At 48.0% G+C, this 19,858-nt stretch overlaps 3 protein-coding genes across 15 annotated transcripts; 1 reads left to right on the plus strand and 2 right to left on the minus strand.

The window, feature by feature from the left end:
- Positions 1–113: 113 nt before the first annotated feature.
- Positions 114–10,255, minus strand: CMC4 (C-X9-C motif containing 4). 3 transcript variants are annotated; one of them, XM_074601992.1, is made up of 3 exons: positions 10,166–10,255; positions 5,036–5,103; positions 114–1,628 (listed from the first exon to the last, which is right to left on the minus strand). In XM_074601992.1, exons 2-3 carry the CDS (start codon positions 5,091–5,093, stop codon positions 1,459–1,461), a joined length of 228 nt encoding a protein of 75 aa, XP_074458093.1. In that variant the 5' UTR covers positions 5,094–5,103; positions 10,166–10,255; the 3' UTR covers positions 114–1,458. The 3 variants fall into 3 exon arrangements, with proteins under 3 accessions (XP_074458093.1, XP_074458095.1, XP_074458094.1); XM_074601994.1 differs by lacking the exon at positions 10,166–10,255 and adding an exon at positions 6,352–6,395; XM_074601993.1 differs by lacking the exon at positions 10,166–10,255 and adding an exon at positions 6,088–6,160.
- On the minus strand, positions 114–10,866 carry MTCP1 (mature T cell proliferation 1). 11 transcript variants are annotated; one of them, XR_012589207.1, is made up of 8 exons: positions 10,719–10,823; positions 10,287–10,343; positions 6,830–7,815; positions 6,558–6,728; positions 6,352–6,403; positions 6,088–6,270; positions 5,036–5,103; positions 114–1,628 (listed from the first exon to the last, which is right to left on the minus strand). XR_012589207.1 is itself a non-coding variant. In XM_074601991.1 (6 exons), the coding sequence occupies exons 3-5, from the start codon at positions 6,935–6,937 to the stop codon at positions 6,356–6,358; spliced, it is 327 nt and encodes a 108-aa protein (XP_074458092.1). In that variant the 5' UTR covers positions 6,938–7,815; positions 10,287–10,343; positions 10,719–10,824; the 3' UTR covers positions 114–1,628; positions 6,352–6,355. The 11 variants fall into 11 exon arrangements, 3 of the variants coding, with proteins under 3 accessions (XP_074458092.1, XP_074458090.1, XP_074458091.1); XR_012589203.1 differs by having other exon boundaries at positions 6,830–7,770; positions 10,166–10,343; positions 10,719–10,756; XR_012589202.1 differs by having other exon boundaries at positions 10,166–10,343; positions 10,719–10,756.
- Positions 10,867–11,128: 262 nt separating this feature from the next.
- Positions 11,129–17,704, plus strand: BRCC3 (BRCA1/BRCA2-containing complex subunit 3). Its single transcript, XM_074601986.1, has 8 exons — positions 11,129–11,263; positions 11,618–11,737; positions 12,360–12,447; positions 13,146–13,234; positions 13,838–13,893; positions 14,482–14,613; positions 15,177–15,220; positions 16,177–17,704. The coding sequence occupies exons 1-8, from the start codon at positions 11,159–11,161 to the stop codon at positions 16,326–16,328; spliced, it is 786 nt and encodes a 261-aa protein (XP_074458087.1). The 5' UTR covers positions 11,129–11,158; the 3' UTR covers positions 16,329–17,704.
- The last annotated feature ends 2,154 nt before the right edge of the window (positions 17,705–19,858 follow it).

A 19,858-nucleotide genomic window follows, 5' to 3' on the forward strand; every position in this document is an offset into this window, starting at 1 on the left:
CTTCTATTTAAACATCATGATATCACATATAGCTCTGGACTGTGAACGGCAGCCAGGCCGCTGCACTTGCAGCTCTGTTGCATTCTCAATAAACAACCAAACTGAGACTACAGTTTGTTCCAGTCATTTATTTTGTATCATGGTATTTCAGAGCGGTGAATACAGATGGTTTGCTTTTCTAGGCTTCAATACACTCAACTATTGTGCCTAGACTACAGTGGTCTGTTTATAGAAGCTGTATTTCGTAAGTAAGTTGTACTTGATCACAGCACAGAAGTCCTTAACGGCTAGATCTAACGACAGAGTTAGGGGCTAGTGGGTTTGAAGTCTGGTATTTAGGTGCCAAGGCTCTGCAATGGCCTTGGCACCCACTGAGGTGCCTGGACTCCTGCTACAGGGGATGGAGAGACTTAGGCAGCTCTGAAGGGTGATGCAGGAACCTGTCTGCTGAGCTCTTCCTACAGGTCACAGGAAATTTTCTGCTGCACGGGTGAGAACTTCTGAAAAAGCCATCTCTCCCTGGGGTCCAGACACAGCCGGTTGTGAGTGAGTCTGAAATGCTTTGCTGAAAGCAAGTGCCTACAACTGCTTGTTCAGTAAGCAGCACCTAAATCAGTTCTTGGATCTAGCCCAGGGCTTTGTGACAGGCCTCTGGGTACCAGCGGTTGAACTACGCTGGGTTCCTTAACATATTGCTTTAAAGGTGTTCAATTATACATAAATTTATAAATTTTATATCAACAGTCAGATCTTTCAAATGAATATTGCTTTTTTTTTTTTTTTTTAAAAAATAAATCCTATTCCTGTAGCAATCCCTGAAATAATGTTCCTGTAACGTCTCTGTCATGCAAATAGCAGCGTGTAGGCAATTCAAATATAAAGTAACCAAAAGTCTGTCCAGTGGGAAAGTGAGGCACTTGGGCAAAGTGACTTGTAGCCACTCGTGATCTATGCAAGACCTAGGAACAATCCCCAGACCTGATTCCCGTTCTTGAGCTTGAACCACTGGACAGGCAAATGTTGTCTGGAATTACTGCATGATGGCAGCAATACCTTCGCTGTGTCAAAATGGGCTTGTTTCATGTATCACGCTTAAACTCACTCACTCTTCTGAGCTCATTTCCTGTACCTCCCGCTCCATAGGCCAGAATAACCCGGTTCCAGTTCTCCATTTTAAGAGCAAGGATGGATTAGAGTAAGGTAAGCATTCTAAAAACATCAAGTTGACTTTTCACAGATACAGGTGCAATGCAAAGACAACGTAGATGATGTTTTGGTACAGAAAATAAAGTCTGTTAACCAGGCCATCTGTTGGTACTGCGTTATACTTTTTGGTGTGCCGGATGGTGTGTTCTAGGAGCGATCTGGCTTTCCTGAAAGTCTAAAGAAGGCTTGAAAAAACACACACGAGCTCTGCAGGTGAGTCCGTGCTCCGGTACCTGCTGGAGCTGCATTGTGTTACTGAGGTGATGGGGGAATTCCTTCTGAAGTCGCCTTAAACTTTTCTCTCTCCCTTTCTTCTTTCTCAAACCCTGAACAACAGATGGATCTGCCCTTGGGGTACCGGGCGCAGCACTTCCGCATTTCCTGAAGCACGGTCTCACACTTAGACTCCACGTAGTTGTTCGCTGGAAAATAAGAAGGAGACACTAAGTCTGCAGAGGGGAGCAGGTTTTGTCCCCAGAGGGGACACATCTAGCCCAGCCCTACAGCTGCTGGGCAGCGTCTTTCCCTGAAAAGCAAGAGCTGCTTACAAGCATTTAATCACTTTCTCTGCTCTACAGCAATCTTTAGTTTCAGCTATCTAAAGCCATGCAAAGGCAGCCTTGCTGTTGTGGATGGGAGCATCTTCAGTCCCCCAGCTGTGTAGCTATTACATCTCACTACCGTAAGAATGAGGTTTCCCTTACTGCTGCCCTTCAGTCCTTACTTTCTTTAGCTTGGCTGCTTTTAAGCTGGATCTTGTCATCCATAGTCTTCAACCCAGCTGAATATATGTCTATGAACACTATGATGTTCACAGCTGAGTGTAAATATAAGAGCATCCAAAGAGGACTTGGTGTAAGCAGGGCCATGTGCGCCCTTCAGCAGTGCAGGGCTTGTAAAAGGAAGGGGTGAAGAGCGTGACCACCAACCTCCTGCCAGTGGCCTGTTGTGGGCAGGCTGCAGCTTTGCAGCATGACCAAAGCAGGCAGCACGCTAGCAGGAACGCTCAGCCCGATGCCAGCAGCTGAATCCAACTCCACAGAGCCAGTGACACAACCATCTTCCACGCAAAGGTCTCGCCTCTAGCTCAGGAGGTCCCTTAGCTACGTAACTTACGTCACCTCCTCTTACTTTCCTTCCTAGGCTTTTCCTCTTGGACACTGCTGGAGCTGGGACACGGGGCTAAACAAGCTCCTCGTCTGACCTGGGATAACCAGGCTCACGTCTTTGTGCACGGCACAGCTACGCCCACCTCTGTACTTTCTCCATATTGCCTTTGTTTCAGGCTCAGAGAGATTTCTCTGCACGGGCAGGTTCAGGCACTGCGGGACACGGGTGATTTGTCCAGCAGCCTTTCTGCCCTAGCGCTTTGCTGGCTGCCGCCGTCGCTGAGGTGGCAAAGCCCACAGCGCTTTGCCGGGCTGGCCACCAGGCTCTCGGAGAGAAGCCCTGCAGGTACGTGAGCAGACTGAGTCTGTGGCCTGAATTAATAACTACCTGCCTGTCTGCAGAGAAGCACAGGGCGTGCAGAGCTCCCCGCTCTGCCTTGGATGAGCTACGCAACCACTACACAGCTGCACCCACCCCTGATTTTTAAAAGACTAAAAGAAGCAACAGCAACCCCATGTGAGACAAGCACAGCACCCACTGGAGAGCCCAGAAAGCAGCAGTGAATGCCCTCCAGTTAATGAGCAAGCCAGCCCACTCTGATCGCTGGGCTACGAGTTCCCTAACTGGTTTGGTGAGTGACCTCTAACACAAGCACAGAAAAAGGTTATGGTGATGATGCCCATGGCGGGGGGGTTAGAACTAGATGATCTTTAAGGTCCCTTCCAATCCGAACCATTCTATGATTCTATGTTACTGCTTTGTGCAAGCTGGCAGCCAAGGAGGCATGGCAGGCCCTTGGAGAAGACAGATAACCACTCTCTGCCATGACCTGCCGATGATGAGGGCTCCAGGGCTCTCCTAACTGTTCCTCTACCTGTGCAGGTTTGTTTCTAAAACTACAGCTATATATGTAGGCACACCTTGCTATCTGTCAGGGATGCATTCCTGAAAAGCCTAACAGTTAGTCAGACAATGGATAGCAAAACACAAAAGGGATTTACAGGGGGCATTCAGTCTCACAGAGGAAGCAGGCAAGGTCTTTTGGAACAACGACTCACTCCAAAACCAGCCTCTGCAAAGCCGGCATCTCCCAAAGGTCCCTCCGGCCCTCTCTCCTCTGCACTGTGTACACGCTCTCTGCGTATTTGTCAGTTAAGGCTCTGTATACACCCTCTAGCACATTAATTCTTACAGGAAAACATTGTTTTGCTGTCTGTCAACTCAGCTGCTTCATCTGTGCAACTCCGACAACTCCACAGCAGGACAATACGTGGACAACAGCACTCCAAAACCATAGCTAGAGAAGCGGTGGACAGAGGAGTCTGCACGTAGCAAAGAGCTTCTTTGCTAACACTTAATCATTCAGATCAAATCCACACACAAACCTACACAGGTAAAACACTTGGAATAACCTCCATGAATGTTATAAAAAGAACATTGTCACAGATGGGACCAAACCAGGGTCAAACATTTGCTTTTAAGTGCAGTTACTTTGAGAGGAGGCAGCCCTTCATGGGAGAATGCTCCAAACCACGAAGACAGCGCCAGTCTCCAGACAAATGTTGGGGTCACATAGAGGGGGTTGTTTGAGCCCCCGCTTTGAGCTGAACACAGCTTCCAAAAAACAATCCTGGGAAAGACAGACATCTACCAATAACCAACTATTGCTTTTCCCTATTTTTCCTCCAGATGCTTTTCCTCCCACGCTCCTCCCCAGCCACCAGGGCCTGTGTGTTACCTGCAGAGATTGCTGCAGGCTGCAAAGCCAACCCTCCGCTTCCCCAGCACAACCCCCTCCACCCTCCCTGCTATATTTTAGCTAACCTGCTTGTACCCTGCAAACAAATCAAAGGCAGAAATGAGTTGCTGTGGACCTGGCCTGGCTGATTTTAGCTGTGGCATTGCTAGCCACCTGCCTCGTCATCCCTGGGCAACCACCATGAGTTATCCTCGGGAGAAGCTCGGAGCGTGCTGGCTAAGGGCTCCACCAGGTGAGTTAGGAAGAACTCTTCCCCGTGTGGCTGAGCTGCCTTGGCACAGAGGAATGTTTTCTTTTATCTAGTCCATAAGGCAAATCCTTTTCCAAGAAGCAATCAAAATTTTTTAAAAATATTGTCCTCTGCAAGTAACAAGCCTGCTCTCCTCAACTCAGGCTCCCAAAACGCGTTATCGCATAATCTCCCTTGCCCCTACGAATATTTAGCTAAGCTAATAGGAAAGAGCTGTTACAGGTCTCCAGAGGGAGAGCATCTCACACCTTGAGGCCCGATCCCATATACCTATCCCATTCCTGACAGACATCTGTCTGACCTGCTCTTAAAATATCCCTGGAGCTAGAAGCTCTGCAGTCTTCTCATACAATCCACCCACTACCCGCTCTGTGAGGGAGCTTATTATAATGTCTAGCTCTCTCCGCCTACAGCCGAGTCCCAAGACAACACATGGGATCTCACTCCCAGCACGGGGAACACTCTGAAATAAGCACAATGTTACTGTTACAAACGCTCTGTTTTGTACTAATGGTGTCTCGTTATTTAAAATCAAGCACAAGGCAATTCTGTTAAAATCAGACATTATAATTTAGTTTGCTTTGCACCCAGGTGATGCTAATGTGCTTGCTTTCCTCCTTTTCGAGGTGAAAAAAGAACAGGGTTAAGATAAAAGAATTAAGTTCCACCAAAAAACCAAGACACCAAAAAGACAAAATGACACTTGGTACCTTGCAAGCATTTCTGTATTGCACAGGCTTGTTTCTGGCAGGGATCCTTCTGGGACATGTTCAGAGAACTAAAATGATAGGAAAATGTTACTGTAGAAACAATGTGCTTTTCAGGAGGTGGGGGGGTGAGGGGGTGGGGGGCAAGACACTGTCCTAAAGCCAAGGCTTTAAAGAGCTCCCAATGTCCCTCTCTGTCCCAGGTAGTTCAGAAAACATCTACCGCTGCTCGCAGACGCCTGCCAACGTACACACGAACTCTCTGCGTCTGGCTAAAGGATGATAATGTGGACAATGAGTACAGGAAGTTTTATGTTGCTTGGCTTGAAGGCCTTTTTCTCTGGTCAAAACATGTCCTTTTCCACTTGGATGCACAAAGATTCCAGCAAAGATCCACATTAACATGGCTGACTAATTTTTAACCTTTAACTCTAGACCTTACACTAAAGCATGTATTTGCGCAAAAGCCCTCCCTGCGACCTCTACACAACCAAGGATTTGGTGTTAGTCACATCACTGCAGCCGGAGGAGGCATTTAAAAAAACAACCAAACAAAACAACTTAGTTGTGTATGGCCCATAAAGACAACAAGGAGGGCTTTTTTTTTTTCTTTCCTTTGTTCCAGGAGAAAGTCTTTTAGAAATTCCGCCCTCCTCCAAAAAAAAAAAAAACCAACCCAAAAAGCAGCCTGGAGGACAGCTCCATCTTGTTCAAATCCCTAGAAAGCGAGATTTCAGACACTCAATTTGACTTTCTGCAGCTGTGACACCCGTAACTGTGCTCTTCCGTGAGAGATCAAAAGACAAGCAGTAACTGGTGGTGTAAGTAGTTGGATGGGAGACCTCTACAGGAAAGCACCGCTGCTACCGAAAGCGGTGGTGGGACTTCAGCTCCCTCTGAGCCACAGTTCAGCTCCTGGCCCTGCCCACAGCTAGGGAGGTGCCGCTTTTCAAATTTCTCACAATTCACCAGCCCACAGCACTTTTCAACATCGCTAGGGCATTATTTCCAGCATCCTGGCCAAACTCCACTTGGGGCAATTACATTCTGCCTACCTAGAACTCCCCCTGACGTTTCACTTGGACACAATACTCCTCTTCACTGCCTGTCCTAAACTCTTGTGTGATGTTGCTGTGTGTTGTTTAACTGCTTCCACCTCAGAGGTGGCTGCATTTCAGTGGAGAGAGAATCATTTATTGTACAAAATATACAACGACATCTTCCTAGAGCCACTGCTCCTGAAAGACAAAAAGTCATATTAAAGAATGACTGGGAATAAACAGAGCACAGTACAAAGCAGGGGTAATGTCTACACATACCAGATTAATCACCAGGCACGAGTTTAAGCAGCAGTTCTTCAACACCACCAAGCTGTAAGCGACAAGGAAAAGTTCAATACGTCTACAGTTAACTGTGGCTGAGCTAATGGACTTCAACAAAATAACAGCCCTTTGCCGTCCCTCAAGGATCTCAAATGACTTCACAAACAGGCATGACTATGGTCTATTGTTGCCACCATCCTTACCATGAGATGGTGCTCTATCTCCCAAACGCGAGAGTTACTATCCCTGTACTGCTCACCCTGGGACAGCTGCCACATATGAGGCAGCCGGGATGGGGGGAGCTGGCTGGGTCGCAGCGCCTCACCCAGGGGAACCTGAACTCTTTGGATCCGAGCCCTCAGCATACCTTCCTCCTGGGGGAGAGTAACAAAAAGAGCAGGCAGTTACCGGCAATGCAGTAGAGGCACCTGCAATAGCAAAGCTACAATCACTGGGAAGCTCAAAGGACACTTGCCTCTTCCGCAGCCACGAGCCACGTTTTGCGGTGCTCATCGCAGTAAACACCTACGCGTCGCACCCAGAGCCGGACAGGAGGAGCGCCAGCATGCCCTCCTTCTGCCATTCCCCCAGTCACTTCAGGATGCTCCCGTTAGGTGGTCGGCATCAACCCGCAGGACGCACGCATGGTCTCTTTAGCTCTGAATACATTCACGGAGAAAGCTCTCAGACCTGAAAGGCACCTCTGGGTGGCGTCTGACTTATCGTATGAGATGCTATGTGCTGAAATGTCCCTAAAAGTCAGCTCGGGGAACTAAGGTGGTGTCTAAGTGAAGGGAAATTTCATGACAAGTTGTACGCTGGGACATGCGTGCTGTATGGCGTTTGTAAGGCATTCTGGGGCAAAAGGTGCTATTGGTACAAAGTTAAACCCTGTGAATATTGGCTTTGCTTATTCTGCTAACAGTCCTACTAACAGTCTTTGTGTAAAATAGGAAGGGGGGGGAAGAAAAAGAAAAAAGTGGTTTACAGAGGAGTTCCGTGGCTAAGGATGGTCTAAATCCCAAAAGCAAAACTTGTGACAAGAGGTGAAATTAGCTTAACAAGAACGAAGATCAGTCTGGAGACAAAGCATGAAACTCCGTATGCGCGACTCTCATATTTGGAACTTGCGGAGCTGTCATTGTGAAGGGTCCTTCGTCTCGTCTCTCAAGGGGACGGCAGCATTGTCCATTCATACACAAGCTTCTCGTGAATAGCTCTTGTGACCTTGCGTAGTTCAGCTTTTAGATGGTTACAGAGAGCCACCGATACCAGCAGGGGCAAAGGAATTTTGGACATTGAGGTGATTCTTCCTACCAGAATTTTTGTTTAACAGCAAGTTTATCTGTATACCAGTTAGAGCAAGCTGAGCCATTAGCAAATGAAGGTCAGGGGAAATGATTCTCTCTTTGAACCCTAGAAGAGGTAATCAAAATGGTACAGACAGTCTTCATTCTTTATCTAGGTTTAAAGTAGAACAGAATTAAGCTGTAATACATATAACATCCTCCTGCTATGAAGCAGATGCAATATTCCTATCGCAGCAAAACACAGTGGTCTTCTGAAAACTTGTAAAGTTATAAGGCATATTTCAGACAGCAGCAAGAAAATCTGGGTACAAAATAAAGTAGGGAAAGTCAGGGAGAGAAAAAAATTGTTACACATTGGGGTACATATATAACAGGAAACACACTTCCATGTTGCCTTCTATATCTTACATCAGCGCTTCTCTACCTTTTTGAATCAAAGGATCACTTAGCCTTTTTGAAAACAAAACACCAACCACGGATCAGCCTGAACAGCACTGTCACAGCATTTTGATTTCTTACAAAGAAAACTTTGAATGTTCTTTTATTTTTTTTCTTTTTCTCCCATTCTGTTTGTTTCCTTGCTTGATGTGTGGGAATGTGTATGTGCATTATAAAAAGCACCACTGTTCTGAAGACCATCCTGTGATGTGGTACAGCCATTCCAAGCAATGCCCCAGCAGCCGGATCACTGGCATTTAGAGGAATGTGAAAGCAGACTGACAAGCCTCGCAAGGCCTTCAAGAATAAGCTAAGAGGGTTAAAGGGACATTTCCGTAAGTCCTTTTCATTCTGCTTTACCTTAAGTCACTTTAAAAATTTAAGCCCACGTGTGGAAATCGCTTTGCCCAACAGTGAAATGCAGCAGTCGCCACTGCTCATTTTCAGTCAGCTGAATGTAATCACCCAGGTTGGAATTTGGCCAGGATACTCTCCTACTCTGCGGTAAACTGCCAAAAGCTCCACCATGACCAAAAATGCTCAAGAACTTGCTTTTATACCCCATTGAAAGCTGGAATTTCTACAGCTCAGCATCCCCAGACCCAGAAGACTCAAGACTGACTTCACTATTAGAAAAATATTACTCGGTAAGTAAATACTGCTTCCTACAGTAAACTCTCCTGGAAGGTCTCCTATCCAAATACTAACCCGGTTCAGTCTTGCTGAACTACAGGTAGGAGGACTAAAGCACAACATGTATGTTTGTGTTTATTGTGTATGAACATGGTAGTAATGGTAGGTACAGGACCGACAGAACAAGGTCTCATGCAGAGGACACTGTGCAGAATGGGCAGCGGTTAACGTGTTTTCACCCTTTGCCCCACTAATTTGTCCCAAACTTCCTCTGAACTCCACAGCTCCGAGTTCAGTTGCCAAAGTTCAAAGGCCCAGTCTGGCCTCTCTTTTCAACAGCCTCTAAGACTGTTATGAAGGTGCCCAGTTAGTGCCACAAATAAAATCTTGAGGTCAGGCAAAACCGTCAATTGGGTTTGAAGTAAGACAGGTCTGTCTTTAGTACTCAAACATACAAAAGAAACAGGAGATTTGAAAAAGCATGCGCTTAGACATTTGCACCTGAAACTATAAGAAGGGAAAAACATATACAATTCCTATTTTTGCAGATTTTATCAGAAAGCAATAAAAAAGCCTGAAGGAAGACACGGGTGAAAGGAGAAGTAAGCTTACTTATATTTAAAACAAGCTGTAAAACCTGTTTCTTGTATTTCTCACTTTATAATCTATTAAAAAAACCACCCCATCCAAAAAACCAATCAGCTTGAATTTGCAGGATTGCAGCGTCACCCTTTGACGCAGATTTTAATGTTTCCATCAACATAATTGCAGAGGTCTGAGCTGCTTAAGGTATTGATTTGGGGAGATTTAAAGCCCAATCCCCACAGACAGGAAAAAGACTTGCAGATTTTCTGTCCATCTCAGTATTGGGCCTTAGAAATTTAATGCTGTTCTGGGACCTGGGTGGATTTCTGAGCCATACAATACGTGAATAAACGTGAAAATGGCCAGGAGGAGGACTGCATCTTGTGGTGAAGACAATTTATTTGCTTTTAAATTGGGTACATTAAAATATTTACTAAAACAGTGAAAGAAATTGCTCCAGCTGCTGCTCGGACCATCCCCAGAGCTGGAGTTCAGCATGCTGAACAAACTCCACCCTTTAGTACCTTCTATTTTAAAAGGGGACTGGGTCGGATTGTTACCATAGTTCAGCTGTCATTTAGGAGCCAAGGAAAATAAAAATAAAAAACAAAACGATGCTGTGGCTCAGTGAACAGGGCACAGTGCTGTGCTAACACAGCTTCTGGACCAAGGCTGGCCAGCTAGGCCTTCTGCTGGAGAGCGTGCAGCTGCCTGCACAACCTCTGTGCGCGCAGCCTTCGGGGAGCTAAAAGGCAGCTGAGCTTTGCTGAAAAACCCAGCCCGCGTCTTGCAACAAGTCAGGGATCAGATGAGCTGTCTGCTGATGTAAGAGCATGTTGACTCACTCTAAAGCTTCTTCTCGGGGGGTTTGGACTCTACTCTGCCTGGAGCGCTCGCCCCGAGCAAACACCTCCGTGACTCCGCTCTCCGCTCTGCCCGACCTACTGAGGGGTAGCAGATGCTCACCGACCAGCCGGGGGCTGTCCAGCAGTTCGGGGAGGGAAGGTCTAGCTTTGGTAGGATCTAAAGAAACAGGAAGACAAAAAAATGAGATGGACAAAGTGTGGGGGAGCCCCGGAGAAGCGAGGGGAGGCCGAGGAAAGGGCTGCGGGAGCCGGGCCCGGTGAAAGGCCGGCCGAGGAGGGGTTGCGGGGAGGCGGTGCGGCCGGGGGAAGCGGGGGGGGGCAGGATGGGGAGGGGGTGCGGGACCGGTGCGGGGAGGAGGCGGGGAGGGCCCGGCCGCCGCGGCGGGAAGAGGGCGCAGAACGTCTCCATAGCAACCGCCTCCCACCCGGGCCGGGCCTGCGGGGCTCGGCGGCCGCCCCTCGGCGTGAGACGGCGCCAGGCGGAGCGGGAGGCGCCGGGCCGGGCCCCTGGGGCCGCCCGCCCGTGACCTACCTGCAGCCCCGCGCCAGGTGACAGCCACCGCCGTGTGCACCGAGCAAAGCCTTCCCCCGCCCTCCCCTCTGACCCCGCCGCCTCCCCCCGCTCCAGGCTGCTCGCAGGCCCCAATGGCCGGGCCCGCAGCGGAGCCCCGCCCCGAGCCGGGTCGGGCCGCCCCGCACCGCCCGTCCCCCCTCCGTTCCGCCGCCCGCACCGCCCCGTCCCGCCCCGGCGGAACCCCGGGGCTGCCGCTCGCGTGGGCGACACGGGCGCTTCCGCCGGGCGGCACCGCTCGCCTCGCCGGAAACCAGGCGCCACCTTGGCCGCGCCGATTGGCTGAAGGGGACAGGGAGGGCCGCTGGGATTGGTCCTGCCGCCGAGGGGGGCGGGGAAAGTGGGGCTTGTCCCCGCCTACTTCCGGGGCGGTGGAGGGAAGACGGGTGGGTGGCGGCAAGATGGCGGTGCAGGCGGTACACCTGGAGGCTGATGCCTTCCTGGTGTGCCTCAACCATGCGCTGAGCACCGAGAAGGAGGAAGTCATGGGGCTCTGCATCGGCGAGGTACCGGGGCCGAGCGGGGTTGCCCCGGAGAGACGGCGGGAGGCGGTGCCGCCTGGGAGGGCCTCATGGCCTCCGCCGCTGCGGGCCGCGGGAGAGCGGGCTGCGGGGTCTTACCGTCCGAGCGGGGCTCGGTCTCCGTGGCGGGGAGCGTTGTACGGGCCTGCGTGGGGGCGTTTCTGCTCCGGCCTCCCCTCTCCGGCCCTGACTCGTAGTTCCCGCTGCCGTGAGAGTCAAAGCTTGGAGCGAGACAAGCTTCCAGCCTTCTCCTGCTGGAGAGACAGGAGCCGGCCTTTTCCGTGAGGGTGGTTATGTCTTTAGCAGAGAAATGATCGGTTTTTCCTTCCGTGTCACCAGGTTGACACCAGCCGAATCGTTCATATCCATTCTGTGATCATCCTGCGCCGCTCCGATAAGAGGAAAGACCGCGTGGAAATTTCACCAGAGCAGCTTTCAGCTGCTTCTACCGAAGCAGAGATATCCTTTTGTAGAGACAGCAGCAAGCTTGCCAGTGAAGTGGTTTACCTCGAACCTCTTCTTATATGTAGTATTTTGGACTTCTAGTTGGCTTGAAGTTGTCTGCTGCTTCCTTCCTACAGCTGTTCAGTTTGGAGGGATGTGCTGGCTGTTGCCGCTGTCTGGAGTCGTTGTAGGTTCCAGCATTTGCAGTGGAATTGCGTTACAACTGTTTTTTATAATTTCTTTGTATTTGGTCACAAGTAAAACTGAAATATGATTTTGGGGAGGGTAGCAGATCAGCAGGGGCACTTTGTAGAAGATGAAAGGTTGACAGGTCTCTGTTTCCGAGTGTGGTGCCGTTCTCCTACATATGCTCAAGGATGCTGTTTTGGACAATTTGCTGCTGTGTCGCTTACTGCCACGTGCAAACAAAATCCAATTTACTTCTGCAGCAGTGGCATCCCCTTGGTGCTGGGGAAGAAGTTTCCATCAGCTTCCTGCCACATATCTTGTCACTCCTCTAAAGGGATTGGGAATTCTGTTGACTGATGAGAAACTCTTAAAAATCTGCTGGTTTTCCTTGTACGGAAAACTTATTCTATTTGCTCTATTGGTTTCAAAAGCACCTTGACTCACACACAGGTTGGCTGAGATGACAGGACGCCCCATGAGAGTTGTGGGCTGGTACCACTCGCATCCTCACATTACCGTCTGGCCATCGCATGTCGGTAAGAGCAGTCTTGGGCTAGGTTCCGTGCGAAAAGTCACAGCTGGCTAATTGTATTACTCAGTTTACTGGATTTTCAGAGCTGCATACGCCTAGTATCAAAGTTTGGTTTCTCAGACGTCTTCTGTTAGGACAAGATTGTCTGGGTGGGCTTCAGGAACCTCTGTCAGTACAGCCCTATTCCTGTCTACATGCTCCAGGTGCTCAAACTGAATGAGGCTCAGTAGCCTCTACTACTGAGTAGCTACTACTAGTACTACTCTTCTTCCAGACAGGAAAACTAGACCTAGGATGTGGGGAACAGTGAAAAAAGCTGTGGGAATCTGTGGTGTCTGGAAGCCTGCTGGGATGATTTTTGATCTGTGAGTGTTAATGCAAAAAATGAAAACTTTTGAAAGAAGTGCGTGATGATGTTATATGTGTTGGACGTTATGGCTAGATCTGTGGCATCAGGCTGATGCTAGGATCATTTCTTGTTTTGTTAACTCATCTTGTATTTTTAAGATTTGCTGTTTAATTACATTTTAAATTGGGTCAATTTATTTTTTTTTAAACTTAGTCACCTGGAGTAAGTACTTTAAAACAAAGCTTGTGACATTTGTTGCCAAATTCCAGGTCACCTCTCAAAAGGTGGCAAATCTCTTTCCATTCCTTCAGGTGACCATTGTAGTTCTCATTCTTTTATTTCTTTGTCTGCAGATGTCCGCACACAAGCTATGTATCAGATGATGGACCAAGGTTTTGTAGGGCTTATCTTTTCCTGCTTCATTGAAGACAAAAACACAAAGGTAGGCAACTTAAAAATGGCAATGAATTCTCCAAGTACTCATGAGAAACATCAGCCCCAAGGCAAAGCTGAAATCCTTGGATGCAGCCCACAAGAAGGGCTGGGCTCTGCTTGGAGCACAGTCAAAGCACAACTAGAATGGTGATGTTCGGATTGTAATCCCAATGACAGAAGAATGAGTTATTAATTACTCTATGCTGATCCGCAGCCTGCAGTACCAGGGTTCTGGGACTGCATCAGGTGGCTGCAGTATGTGTGTGCATTGAAATGTGTGAGCGCCCTTCTTCAGCTGTTCAGTCCAGCAAATAGAGCTCAGGGCACCTCTGTGCCTCTGGCCTCTTTAGAAGATGCTGCTGTAGTGTGAGATAAACCGTCAGTGGTGTGTCTTGTGTAGGTTTTCCAGATATCTATCATTTAAGACTTTTTTTATAGTCAATGGATATGTCAATATCTGCTTGTAAACACTTCCAGCATACCAATCAAAGTGAAAAGCCTTTGCAACCTGTTAAAATGCTATCTGAAAGTATATTCTACTTCCTGAAGGAATATGTGGTTTTAGATTATTTTTTGCTCTTGGAATCTGACTTTCTGCTGTCTCTCTTAGACAGGCAGGATTCTCTATACCTGTTTCCAGTCCATTCAAGCCCAGAAGAGCTCAGAGTAAGTAGAGCAGAAGAATATTATGTCCAGCGTCAGGTTGCATTTAATCTTGTCTGTTCCTTCTGGGTTGTCTCAAATAAGTGGCTTCTAGGCTTATCATGAGAAGCAAATACTGTATAGACATGCTTGAATGAGGTCTCCTTCTGCTCATGCAGGCTCCTTGAAGAGCATCTAAAGATTACGACTGATTAATTTAGCCTAGATAATTCAGTATCTTAAGATTTGGTGTAGGACACTGTAGTCTGGATGTGAATTTGTGCTGTAATCCATTGCGTAGAAGGCCCGCCCTTTTGCTTTCAGCTGTAGAGGTCGAGGCTTCAAGCTTGCATGGTGTAGAGTCCCCACCAACTGCACACGCAGTGCATTATATTGTCAGTACAGGCCATCTAGTTGCTTTAGCATTTTACCATTAAAACTTAAGACAAGTGTGTGGCTGTAAAAGGCTTCCATTTGCCTGTCAACTCAGGCATGTGTTCCCAAAAGTAAATCTGCATCAATGGCATGTGTTGGACAGACTGTTGCAGGTTTGTAGATGTCCTTTTTCTTTCTCTGCTGCTTTGAAGTTAATGGTATCTGATACCCTTTTAGATATGAAAGGATTGAAATTCCTATTCATGTTGTCCCCCATGAAACCATTGGGAAAGTGTGTCTGGAATCAGCTGTAGAGCTGCCCAAGATCCTTTGCCAAGAAGAGCAAGATGCCTACAGGAGAATTCACAGGTAACAACACTAGGGCTGCACCCCTCTCCAAGACTTGTATTTGCTAACATCGTCTACTGTTGCTGTACTTAAAGTACCATAACCTTAGCAGAGGTATAGAAAATAAGAAGCATTAGCAGCTCGTGTGCCTTTGTAGGAGAACTGATTTAATACCTTCACACTAAGGAGTCTGAGTTCTCTCAGCCTTGCACACAAGAGCTAAGCATAACTGCTCCTTGCCTGCAATAAAAAAACACCTAGAACTTGTGTGAGCTGATGGTGGCGCTTCACCGATGTGTCTGTGTGTGACAGTAATTAGTGTTTAACCAGGGTAAGAGTGCTGAGAAGTCTGAAAAATGAGATTAAATACCAGCTTTTTTTTTTCCTGACCCTGGTACTCAATACATGTTTTTGTGCTGTAAGCTCTTTGTTACCCTTGTGAATGCACAGGGCTTCCACAAGTGAAGTTTAGATGTACCTGCAGTGTCAGTGACTTGTAGGTAGCTGGTTCTATAGCTTGGGCTTGCTTAATGTGCAATTCACTGCTGTCCTGTCACTAACCTGCATTCTGATCATTCTCTTAGCCTCACCCATCTAGACTCTGTAACGAAGATTCATAATGGCTCAGGTAAGGATTCCATTTTTGCATGCGAGAATCCAGGATGCTGCTCCCAGGGTCAAAATAGTAGAGCCCTGAGCAGGGTTTGGTTTGGCTCTAATTTTGGGGGACAGTAGATCACAGCCGTGTGACAGCTCTCCCTTTGCCATAAAAGGCACTTGTAAATACCTATGAAAGCACAAACTTTTGTGTTTTTCTTTGCCGTACAGTTAATTTCCAATCATAAACACTGTGTAACCCAGAGATTTCTCCGAGATTGTTATATTGTTACGTAAAGTCTAGTGGAATATCAAAATTGTAACTAAACACTTTAAAGGAACACATCAGGGGCTGTAAAATAACCTTTTCCTGGGGTTTATGAATGCTCTTGTATCCTTCAACCTTTGTACAATTGGTTAAAATTACAATAGACTTTGGGGTTTTTTTGTTTGGTTTGAGGGTTTTTGTTGCTGTTAGAACAGCAAGGGGATTTTGGATTTGGTGAGTCTTAAAGTAATGTCTGGCTGATGTATATGCATGCATCTCCTGGCACTTCTCGTATGTTATGTGCATATGATGTTTTTGCTTTTGACAGTGAGACAGGGTGAATCCTAATCACACTTCTGTTCCAAGATGAATACCCCACTGTCCATTCTCACCTGATCAATAAATGAGACATTCTTTGCTTCTGAATTTAGAAATTAATTAGCATCAGTGATGACTTACATGCAGATTTCTGTTGTAGGTCTGACATCCCTCCCCTGGGTATCTAAAGCTCAGATTGAAATTGCTTGTTTCCCTGTTTAGCAAACTGCTGATTCGGACTTTCTCGTGGGGATGTCTGGTTGTCTTGGCCGGGATGTTGGAGCGTTTCCTTGGCTGTCTCTAATGCTCTTGTCTTTGGGGTGGTTGTAGCTCACTGTGTGTGTTTTTGGTTTTTTTTTTTGTGTGTTTGCACTGGCATGATATGTTCTCGCTCTTTCCAGTGTTCACAAAGAACCTCTGCAGCCAGATGTCTGCCATCAGCGGGCCACTCCTTCAGTGGCTAGAGGACAGACTAGAGCAGAACAAACAACGGGTGCAGGAGCTGCAGCAGGAGAAAGAGCAGCTCCTGGAGGAACTAGCTGCTTTAGAGTGAAGGAGGAAATGCAGACCCTTCAGAAAAGAGACATGGAAAAAAACTCTACAAGACCTACTCCTGGCTGAAGAGTGGCCCTACACTGCCTTACAGTGAAAATACTAGCTGTGCCTCTTCTCTTGTCCCATGCAGCAAAGAGCACTTCTGCAGGATAAGGGCTTTATCTGCCCCAGGTTGATGGAAAGCAGTGGTATCTCTCCAGGTGCTACATGACGCAGTTCAGTTCCAGCTCAGTGGTGGGGTTGGGCAGCACCTGAAGAGACTTCAGTTCTGGAAGGGACACGCTGAGGGAACGTGTTGTTTCTCCTTCCCCTATATTTTGACAGAAGTCTTATTGCTTTACGTGTATTCCAGGAGCCTAGAATGAGAGGGTTAGAGGGGAAGAGTGTGTCCCTGCAGTCATACCTGATGCTGCCAACTTTTGCCTTCTTTTAGTAGCTTCAGTTGACTGTGATCTTATATCTAGTAATGTTCTGGAGTACTGGTTATCCACCCAGGCAGGTAAGAGGTGGGAGGGAAGCTTGGGAAGAGACCTGGAAGAACTTTGACATAGGATCTGTGTTCAGCATACTTCAAACCAAATAAAGAATTCCAAAGCCAGAGCTGTTTGGAGTAGAAATTAAACGGATGCTACAGCGTGCCGGTGCCTGCGTGTTTTGGACACAGTCTGTGTTCTCTTGCTTTGTGTAATGCTGTTGCAGGCCCAGCACTGAGGTTCTTTACAAAATGGACTCTGCTGGCTCCGTGGGAGGAGTGTGATTCCTTCCCAGAGGGAAAAAGGTTAAGATGCTGAGAAGAGAACTGAAAAATATGCAGGCCTGTCATTCATGCACACTGAACTTAATTGCAGAAATTTCATTAGATTGAAACGGAACAAAATACCTGTTGTTGAACTAATCCTTCACATGTCTGTGCTGTTGCATTTCAGAGTATCCCCTATCATGTACATCATCTGCATTCTGTTATGTGAAGTCTGCCTCATGTGAGTGAAGGAACCAACAGCACAGTTAAAACTTCTGCTTCGCTTCAGCTCCTGGGTTCTAATCAATCGCTCAAGTAGAGGAAAATGAGCTGCCTGCATTCCTGGGGCTTGTGACGTTCCTGACAGCTCATTAGTTTGACCATTGCATTGGGAGAATGAAAGTAACGTAGCAGAGAAAGAGGCACTCCCTTTCCACTGAACAGCCAGTATGGATTAGCAACATTAAATTGCTGTCAGACCTGGAAGGCCCTTAGCCAGCTTGGTTTTGTCAGACATCACTTTTCAGTCTTCCTGCATTGATACTAGCAAAACCATGAACAGTGGAACTTCTTTGGAGTAAAATGCTCACTTTCTTTTTTTTCATATTAGTGCTGTAAATAATATTTTTCTTTAATTAGTTTTTGAATGGTGTTTTTGTTACTGTTTTTGAGTTAAGTGCTCTTTACCTTGATCTTTGCTGGGGCTGGGTGTCCGTCACTGGTCCCAGGTTTGGTAAGAGCTCCTTGGGCATCACCTGGCAGCCCTGGCCCTCCAGTGCCATCTCCCAGGGCGTCCTGCCGAGTGCATCCCAGAGTGACCTCAAACAAGCTCTGTGCAGCCCAAACCTGCAGTTCTGTTATTTTTGTTATTCCCAGCCAGGGTCTCTGGATTGCTCCCCTCTAGGAGGGCATGGGGCCACTCCCACTTAAGGTCACAGACAGTAAAAAGCAGCTGGTTTGGTTTTGACTCTCTATCTGCTCCCCAAGCACCAAATTTTGTCCTTTCAGCCTCCCAATACTCGACGGGCCCAGAGCTGAGGGAGGCGGCGGCGAGAAGCAGCGCCCTCAGGCGCTCCCGGCCCGCCGTTGCGGCCTGCAGGCCCCGGTGAGCGCCGCCAGCTACCGGGGTGGGTCAGCAGCTGGGGGAAACGCATCCCGTGACGGCAGGAACTAACGACGAGAGCTAAGGCTTGATTGTCAACACCGGGAAGGGGCATCGAGAAGTACCGGCTGCCGTCCCCGCAGCAGCGACGGTGCGCAGTGCGCGGCACTCCGCGCTGCGCATGCACCAGGCCGCATCCGGCGGGGCCCGGCGGCCGCACTGCGCATGCGCACGCCCGGCGGCGGGGACCCAGCTGTGAGGCAGCGCTGTCACCGCTCTGGTCACGTCATCATGGCGTCATAGGGCAGTTTGGGTTGGAAGGGACCTTAAAGACCACCCAGTTCCAACCTCCTGCCCTGGGCAGGGACACCTCCCGCCAGACCAGGTTGCTTAAAGCCCCGTCCAGCCTGGCCTTGAACCCCTCCAGGGATGGGGCAACCACAGCTTCTCTGGGCAAGATGTTCCAGTGCCTCAGCATCCTCACAGGCAAGATTTCTTCCTAAGATCTCATCTAAATCTCCCCTCTTTCAGTTTAAAGCCGTTACCTCTTGTCCTGTCGCTACACTCCCTCATCCAGAGTCCCTCCCCACCTCTCCTATAGGCCCCCTTTAGGTTCTGGCAGGGGCTCTAAGGTCTCCCCAGAGCCTTCTCTTCTCCAGGCTGAACCCCCCCAACTCTCTCAGCCTGTCCTCACAGCAGAGGGGGTCCAGCCCTCTGAGCATCTTCGTGGCCTTCGGCTGGACCCGCTCTGACAGGTCGATGTCCTTCTTGTGCTGAGGACTCCAGAACTGCACGCAGTACTTCAGGTGGGGTCTTACCAGAATCTCCCCTCTTCCAGTTTGAAGCCATTACCCCTCGTCCTATCCTAATTCAGTGAGCTCTACCAGTGAGGTTCAAAACACTGGCTTCCAGGGAACATAGGACCAGGGCAGCGACCGTCCCCCTGTCCTCGGCCCTGGTGAGGTCCCACCTCGAACACTGTGTCCAGTTCTGGGCCCTTCGCTACAAGAAAGACATTGAGGTGCAGGAGCCTACAACTTTAAGACACACCACTTATAACAGTTGCAGCTGATATTTCATGCTGATATTTTGAAGATTTTTGAGCAAAGAATCCCACTGAAAGTGCAGATTTGAAAGTTTTCATTGAGGACAGGAGGCAGTGAGGGCAAATGAATGGCTGACATTGAATGAGGGCAAAGACCAAAGAACTAGGCAGTGGGACAGAATAAGTAGAAAAACTCAGGGATTGCATGACACTGAAGATCTTTAGTGGGTCACAAATAAATTGATAGCGCTGATCTTTCAGTTTTTTACTGGTTTCTGGGAAGAGAGGGAAGTTAAAGTTAGGGACAGTAAAGGCTGAAGACAACAATAGTAGAAATTTTTAAGGAGCAGATTTCAGGCTGGGACAAGCTTCAGTGGTTTTGGGTTTTTTTTGTTTTTTTTTTTTTAAAATATGTGGGTTTTAATGCTACACTTAAATCTTAAGAGAAGATTACACTTAACCTTCGGAAGATCATGGGTTTGGAATCTCCTATTACTGCAGGATCTTGCTAAGCTCAGGAAAATATGATGGAAGCTGATGTCAGAGGGAACACTTCAGTTTTAGTTCTTAGGAAGGTATGAGTCAGTGCATTAGTTTTGTGAGTAATGTTACAAGTAATGTTTGTGGCGGTGTGCTCTCCCC

This window comes from Larus michahellis, chromosome 9, assembly GCF_964199755.1.
Source record: "Larus michahellis chromosome 9, bLarMic1.1, whole genome shotgun sequence".
NCBI classification, from domain to species: Eukaryota; Metazoa; Chordata; class Aves; order Charadriiformes; family Laridae; genus Larus; species Larus michahellis.